This window comes from Pongo abelii, chromosome 15, assembly GCF_028885655.2.
Source record: "Pongo abelii isolate AG06213 chromosome 15, NHGRI_mPonAbe1-v2.0_pri, whole genome shotgun sequence".
NCBI lineage: Eukaryota > Metazoa > Chordata > Mammalia > Primates > Hominidae > Pongo > Pongo abelii.
Genome location: NC_072000.2, coordinates 42938304 through 42946641, shown reverse-complemented (window position 1 = coordinate 42946641; position 8338 = coordinate 42938304). Strand labels below are relative to the sequence as shown.

The window sequence follows — 8338 nt, the reverse complement described above, 5'->3', positions numbered from 1 at the left end:
GTAGGAATGATCTCATCAACCAGGTAGTGAGCATAGTACCCAACAGGTAGTTTTTCAGCCCTTGTCCCCTGATATGGTTGGGCTGTGTCCCACCCAAATTTCATCTTGAACTGTAGTTCCCATAATTCCCACGTGTCATGGGAGGTACCAAGTAGGAGGTAATTTAATCATGGGGGCAGTTACCCTCATGCTGTCCTCAAGACAGTGAGTGAGTGCTCATGAGATCTGATGGTTTTACAAGGGGCTTAAACTCTTTTGCTTGGCACTTCCCCTTGTTACTGCCATGTGAAAAGAATGTGTTTGCTTCCCCTTCTGCCATGATTGTAAGTTTCCTGAGGCCTTCCCAGCTGTGCTGAACTGTGAGTTAATTAAACCTTTTTCCTTTATAAATTACTCATTCTCGGGTGTGTCTTTATCAGCAGCGTGAGAACGGGCTAATACACCCACTTCCTTCTTTCCTCCCTCTAGTAGTCCCCAGTGTCTATTGTTGCCACCTTTATGTTCATGTGTACCCATAAGTAGTGGCTCCTACTTATATATGAGAACATGCGGTATTTGATTTTTTGTTCCTGTGTTAATTCATTTAGGATAATGGCCTCCAGCTGCATCTATGTTGCCACAAAGAACATGATTTCACACTTTTTTTTGTTTGTTTGTTTGATGCTCAACAGGAACTGGCGTTTATTGAGAAGTGATTAATGGTAAAAAGAAAGGCAATGCCCTTTCCTCATTGGCTGAACAAGAAACTGAAGAAACATTCACTACACGTTTTACAGTATTTTTCTCTTCCAAAATGCATTTCTGTAAACGAGTTTTTACCACTGTTCTTAGCTTTGAAATCAAATTAATCCTGACTTAATCAGTATAATGTACAAGAACAGAACATTTCTTAAGACTCCTAGTACTTTACTTTGAGTAACAAAAGGTCAGAGAAAATTAACCACCCTTAAAGACACAAGCTTGGGTAACACTGTTATATTCTCCTAGACAAAAATTCTTCATAAAAATGTTCTTCCAGTTCAGAAGGATAAAATCAAATTCCCACTTTCTGGGGTGGATGCCCAAAACCTTCACAACTCAAGTGTTCTCCAAGTGCAAATGTCAAAATGGGAGGAGGAAAGGGTTTAAAAATTAGAGAAAACTGTATGCACCTACGGACTTAAAAATCCGAAAAACATAGTAAAAAGACAAAAAACAAAGCATTATGCTCTGAAATCACAACCAAAGCCAAAATAAAAGGGATATTTTTCACCTAAACTACCTAGAGGGATTTTTGGTTTAGTTTTTTTCTTTTTCTTTCTTTTTTTTTTTTTTTTTTTCATTTTCCAGTTAAGTCCTATGTCTTTTGTGAAATTCCAATACTTAAACTGCAAGTCTGCAATCGTCTCTGAAGTCAGTGGAATTAAGAAAAAAGTCCTAATTCTCTTGAAGGTCATTTTTTCCTCTTAGGATATGCAGATGCAACTGTTGCTGTGGTCTGTTAGAACTGCCTTTTATTTCCCACAACCTTGACGTTCCTTTTTAACACTTTCTTCTTCCTCTTGGCGTTTCCCATAGTGTGAGAAGTCATCAAAAATGGAAGTGGTGTGCTTGTAGCTGGCTATAATTTTCAAAACCTGCTTAGCCTTTTCCAGAGGCACTTACTGAGTGTCCCTAGAGTTGGTCACGAGTTTATTCTCGTTGTTCTCTAGGCGAATGTGTCGCAGTTGGCTATTGGGAACGTCCTTCACAAAAATCCACCTGACATCAAAACGACCCTTCCATTTGTCCTGGGACCACACACCTGCACGTGTTGTAGTCCACAGCAGATTTCATTTCTGCAACGCCACAGAAGTGTCCACTGCCATTGACACTGAAAAGTAAGTAAACGGGGCCTCTCCCGTTCATGGAACGATAGAGCATGGAAGCAGCATCCAGTCTCTTGTTATCGTGCTCTGTGCTGCACCAAATATTATACTTAATGGAATGGTGAATATCATCCTCAGAGTAGCTCTTAATGATGAAAACCCGGCCATGTTTCAAATTCCAGTCAAAATCTTTGGGGTTATAGTTATTAATGGACCGAAGCTTCTCCAACACTGGGTGGGGTTCTGAAGGAGTAGATCCAGAACCAGCCTGAGACTGTCCTACTCCATTACCATCCACCCCATTATGACCGAACCCACTGCCACGGTTCCGAGGTGCTACCCAGCGTGTTGGCTGAGCTGCCTGTTGCTGGACTGAAAGCTGGGCAGGCTGTGGTGGAGGTGGAGGCAATGGTTGTGTCTGTTGCCCTACCGATGCCTGAGCCACTGGTGGACTACTGTTAGCCTGCTGACCTACAGGCTGAGGAGACCCCTGGGTTGGCTGACCTATATTCTGAACCAAAGCCTGTAAGGGGGCTTTTGCAACGGGACCCTTGTTATCCCAAGTTCCAATATCCATGTTATGCTTTATCGGGGGTGGCGGAAGACTTGACCCTGCAATGCCATTCTTGGTCTTCAGTTTAGGTTGCTGTTTTGCAGGCTTGCTAGCAATATCAGCCCAAGATGCTGGTTTTGGAGGAGCAATGGTGGCTGGAGGCAAACTATTGGAAGCCACGATGTTACTAGTAATGGACCCGCTACCAACAGCAGAACCTACAACTTTTGGAACATTGCTTGCAACTTCTGTGCTATCCAACTTCAGTGCTGCCATCCCTTGGTCTATAGTATTCATGCCAGGAGCCTTACTGAGGGTCTCATTGGCAAAAGCTGACTGTCCATCAATCATGGCTCCACCTAAGGAGCTAGGTGCGATTTCACTCTTTTTTTATGGCTGTGTAGTATTCCATGGTGTATATGTACCACATTTTCTTTATCCACTTCACCTTTGATGGATACCTAGGTTGATTCCATGTCTTTCCTATTGTGAACAGTGCTGTGATGAACATATGAGTTAGTACCCATATTTTTTAAAGTAAAAAGAAACAGATGAAATCAATTTCAACATTATATTTTACTTAAGTCACTATATACGAGATATTATTTAATATTATTGTATTCATTGTCTATTTGCTGCTGTAACAAATTACTACTAACAGTAGCTTAAAACAAACTTATTTATTTGTTTACTCATTTGAGCTTTTTTGTTTTAGTTTGTTATTTTGGAGACAGGGTCTCACACTGTTGCCCAGGCTGGAGTGCAATGGCATGAGCATGGCTCACTGCAGCCTCAATCTCCCAGGCTCAAGTGATCCTCCCATCTCGAGCCTCCCAAGTATAGGCATGCGCCACCATGCCTGGCTAATGTATTCTTTTTTTTTTTTTTTTTGGTAGAGACAAGATCTCACCATGTTGCCCAGGCTAGTCTTAAACTCTTTGGTCTGAAATGATCCAAGTGATCCACCTGCCTGGGCCTCCCAAAGTGCTGGGATTACAGGCATGAGCCACCACACGTGGCCCGTTCATTTGTTCATTCATATTTATATAGGTCAGAAGTCCAATATAGGTCTTACTGGGCAAAAACCAAAGTGTCAGGAGGACTGCATTCTATTCTAAAGTTCTAGGGGAGAATACATTTCCTTATATTTTTCAGCTTCTTAGAGGCCCCCTTCTTCTATCTTCAAAGCCAATAATGTTGCATCTCTGTGTCTTTTTTCTTTTTTTGAGTCAGGGTCTGTCTCTATCACACAGGCTGGAGTGCAGTGACACAATCACGGCTCACTGCAGCCTCAACCTTCTGGGCTCAAGTGATACTCTCACTTCAGTCTGCTGAGAAGCTGGGGCTACAGGTGGGCACCACCATACTCAGCTAATTTTTTTTTTTTTTTTTTTTGTGACGGAGTCTCGCTCTGTCACCCAGGCTGCAGTGCAGTGGCACGATCTTGGCTTACTGCAAGCTCTGCCTCCCGGGTTCACACCATTCTGCTGCCTCAGCCTCCTGAGGAGCTGGGACTACAGACACCGCCACTATGCCAGGCTAATTTTTTGTATTTTTAGTAGAGATGGGGTTTCACCGTGTTAGCCAGGATGGTCTCGATCTCCTGACCTTGCAATCTGCCCACCTTGGCCTCCCAAAATGCTAGGGTTACAGGTGTGAGCCACTGCGCCCAGCCCCACGCTCAGCTAATTAAAAAAATTTTTTTTGGAGAGACAGGGTCTCAAACATCTGGGCTAAAGTGATCCTTCCACCTCGGCTTCCCAAAGTACAAGGATTACAGGTGTGAGCCATGGTGCCCAGCCTCTATGTCTTTTTTCTGTAGTCACATCTTCTTTTCTACTGTTAAGGACTCTTGTGGTTGTATTGGGCCTACCCAGATAATCCAGCATATTCTCATTGTTATAAGGTCAGCTGATTAGCCACCTTAATTCCATCTACAGCCTTGATTCCCCTTCGCCATGTAATATATGAAATATATTCACAGGTTTTCAAGATGTGTACATGGAGATCTTCAGTGGGCCATTATTCTACTCACTATGATTATCAATATGAAAATTATGAAGACATTTTACTTTTTTCATATTTTCATTTTTTCATGCTATGCCTTTGAAATCTAATGTATTTTATACTGACAGCATTTCTCAATTCAGAATAACCACATTTCAGGTGTTCAATGGCTACATATAACCAATGGCTACATATCAGACAGCATAGTTCTAAATAATAACTAATATTTATGAGCATTTTTGTAGAATAGTGCTATCCAATAGTACTTTTTATATTACAGAAGCGTTCTATATTTGTGTTATCTACGTGGTTATTTAAACTTAAGTTATTTTAAATCAAATAAAATTTAAAATTCAATTCTTCAGTCAAACTAGCCACAAGTCAGAGGCTCAATAGTCACATGTGGCTAGTGGCTACCATATTGAATAGCACAAGTATAGAACATGGCAGCAACATTTCAAGTCTTAAAAAGTGTTAACCAAATGCTCATATCAGTCATTAATTTTTTTTCATATGAGCATTAAAGCAACCACAGAGGATCTAACTTGAGCAATATATCTTTCTAGCATACTCTTCAGGATAAGAAGAATTGCAAAATGTACACTTAAGCAACTGAATGAAGTGACTTTCTATATAGGTTTAACTGTCAATTCATTGAAAGTGGAAGAGCTAGTGTTTTTAGTGGCTTTATAGTTTACAAAACATTTCACATAGATCAGAAATTTTTTTTTTCAGTGAGGATGTGTGTTTATCCTGTGTTGGGGGTGGGTACAGTGAGTTCTCTATTCAGGTAGGATTGGAAGCTGGCTCAGAGCTCATCCAGTCCAGTCTCCCACAGGTATAGAAGTGCCCTGATAAAATCTCAGAGCTGGCTGTCCAGTCAAGATTTGCATACCTCCAGAAATGGGGCTCTTACTACCCCTCACAGTAGCCCATTCTGCTGTTGGGCACCTCCAATGGTTGGCATTTTCCTTCCAGCAGCCTCTTTCTTGGGTTGGGGGGTGGGCAGATACTGTCACTCCAGCCTAACCTTCAGGACAAGAGAGGCAGCTGGGTTGGGAACAGAGGCAGAAAAAGCGATAAGTTGAATCCAAGAATGAACAGAGACATGGCAGGATGGGCAAGGACATTCCTGGGGTGCCAGCAGTCTCTAGCTTGATCCAGGAGGCACTGGGGAGGAGGTTGCTGATGGCAAGATTCTAGGCAGGAGGTGACTCAGAAAGCTGGGTTGTCAATGGCCCTCTGATCCCCGGTATATTTTTCAGGCCTGAAGCTGTAGGGAGAAGGTGGCTCTGTGGGAGTCGGGCCCCGGGTAGGCTTCAGAATCACCTCACTGTAGCGGGGTGGGGGAGCAGAGAGGGATGCTCTGACCCTCTCTAGGGGGATGATGGAGGGCAGTTCCTGGGGCCCTCGGCAATCCGTCAGGGCGTCTGGGTCCAGGTCTCTGCAGTTGGGACAGAAGCGCTTAGCCAGGCCACAGATGCACAAGACGGGCAGGATGACCAGGAAAATGATGACGAAGATCCTCAACGGGCCAGGGAGGAACTCGTTCTCCTGGCAGCAGCTGTCGCCACAGCATTTGAATCCTTTGGGGCAGGTGAAGGAGAGACCACATTTAGCTGCAACATTTTGGGAGCCAGCCAGCAGGCTGAGCAGCAAGGCGGGCATGAGGCCGGGGACCCCAGATATTTTTTCTTTTTTTTTTTTTTTTGAGATGGAGTCTCACCCAGGCCGGAGTCCAGTGGCATGATCATAGCTCACTGCAACCTCCACGCCTCCCCGGTTCAAGTCATTCTCCTGCCTCAACCTCCCGAGTGGCTGGGATTACCAGTGCACGCCACCATGCCTGGTTAATTTTTGTATTTTTAGTAGAGACAAGGTTTCACGATGTTGGCCAGGCTGGTCTCAAACTCCTAACCTCAAGTGAACTGCCCGCCTTGGCCTCCCAAAGTGCTGGGAATACAGGCGTGAGCCGCCGCACCCAGCCAGAGATTTTTCTTTTTTTTTGTAAAGTCTCAGCCTGGGCGACATAGGGAGACCCTATCTCCATAAAAAAAAAAAAAAAAAAAAAAAAAAAGCTGGGCATGGTGTCATGTGTCTGTGGTCTCAGCTACTCAGGAGGCTGAGACAGGAGGGTCACCTGAGCCTGAGAGGTCAAGGCTGCAGTGAGCTGAGATTGTGCCACTACACTCCAGCCTAGATGACAGAGCAAGACTCTGTCACAAAAACAAAACAAAACAAAACAAAAGTCTGGTCAATTTCCTCAGTTTTTCTCAAGGAAGACATATAGGAAACAGCACGAGGAGATAGAAATTGACACAAGCACAGGTTTATTTTGTCCACTTCCAGGGTGCCTACCCATGCTGGGTTTGCCTCACTCAGATAAGAATAGCCATTCAAGAACAGCCAAGGTAAAACCAGCCACATTCTTTCATATTCCAAATTGCCAGTGCCTCGTCTAAAACTTAAGTTCTGCTTCTAAAATAGGGTATGCCAACATAGGGGAAGGAGTGGGAATGGGAGTGGATTTGAAGTCTCAGAATAACCTGTAGTATGATTTGGGGATTTTGGAAAATCACACTATTCACAAGCAAAATAAGCATGGTCTTAATATTCCCTGCTGTATACTCTTAAATATCAAAAAGCAGAAAAATTATATATCTACAGTGATGGCTGGAAACAGTTGATACTTGTATAGTTTCAGACCGCAGTGGTCTTAGTGCTCCCCTCACATGGAAGTGAGGAGAATGTAGTGCAGTGGAGGGTGAAGATTACACTTATGTCGCATTGCTAATGCTGATTTGCTGCAGCGGAAGCACTGGAAGACTCCACAGTTGTTCACACAGTGAGGTTTCTGAAAACAGTGAGGTTTCTGAGTTTGCCACCTTATGAACCAGAGTTTCTTTACTTTTGAATACAAGAGAAACCATTGTTTCCTACAAATCTGATAAACTACCAAAAGTAATCATGCTGCATGATACATTTTGTTTACCAAATGGCCAACACTGAGAGATGGTGTTATGATCTATAACATATAATCTAACATGTATTATGATCTATAACATGTGATACAGTTATGATCTATAACTGATGGTGGAAATCCACCAACAGTTACAGAATATAAAACTTCTTTAACGGCAAATATGGATACTTAAGGAGGTTACACAAAGCAGGAGTTAATACAGCATTATCCCCACAATGTGTATTTATCAAGGTAATTCATTGGCTAAGGTTGCAAATAACCCATAAATCTCAATGGCTTAACACAACAAAAGTTTGTCTCTTGTTCACACTGCAGTCTGATGTGAACTGTCCCTTAAGCAGCTAACTGGTAGCTAAACCATCTGGAAGTTGAGTTATCCAAGGTCACCATGGCAGGCAAAGAGAACTAAAGAACTCAATTAAAAACTAGGCCTGGCCGGGCCCAGTGGCTCACACCTGTAATCCCAGCACTTTGGGAGGCCGAGGTGGGCGGATCACTTGACGTCAGGAGTTTGAGACCAGCCTGGCCAAGGTGGCGAAACCCCGTCTCTACTAAAAATACAGAAATTAGCAGGGCGTGGTGGCATGTGCCTGTAATCCCAGCTAGTTGGGAGGCTGAGGCATGAGAATCGCTTGAACCTGGGAGAAGGAGATTGTAGTGAGCCGAGATTGTGTCACTACTCTCCAGTCTGGGTGACATAGAGCGAGACCTTGTCTCCAAATGAAAAAAAAAAAAGACCAGGCCTGGAACCTGGAAGTGGTGTATATTACTCCTGTTTACTTTTTCTTTTTTTTTAATAAGGAGTCTCACTCTGTCAACCAGGCTGCAGTGCAGTTGTGCCATCTTGGTTCACTGCAACCTTCTCCTCCCGGCTTCAAACAATTCTCCTGCCTCAGCTTCCTGAGTAGTTGGGATTACAGGTGCATGCCACCACACCCGGCTAATTAT

General features: G+C 43.5%; 1 protein-coding gene and 1 pseudogene across 1 annotated transcript; both read right to left on the bottom strand.

Moving 5' to 3' along the window:
- Window positions 1–722: 722 nt before the first annotated feature.
- On the bottom strand, window positions 723–4297 carry LOC103892344 (YTH domain-containing family protein 2-like; annotated as a pseudogene).
- A 1325-nt stretch (window positions 4298–5622) lies between these two features.
- On the bottom strand, window positions 5623–6769 carry LOC100445249 (transmembrane protein 92-like). The gene is made up of 2 exons (XM_054530984.1): window positions 6766–6769; window positions 5623–6101 (listed from the first exon to the last, which is right to left on the bottom strand). The coding sequence occupies exons 1-2, from the start codon at window positions 6767–6769 to the stop codon at window positions 5623–5625; spliced, it is 483 nt and encodes a 160-aa protein (XP_054386959.1).
- Window positions 6770–8338: the final 1569 nt, after the last annotated feature.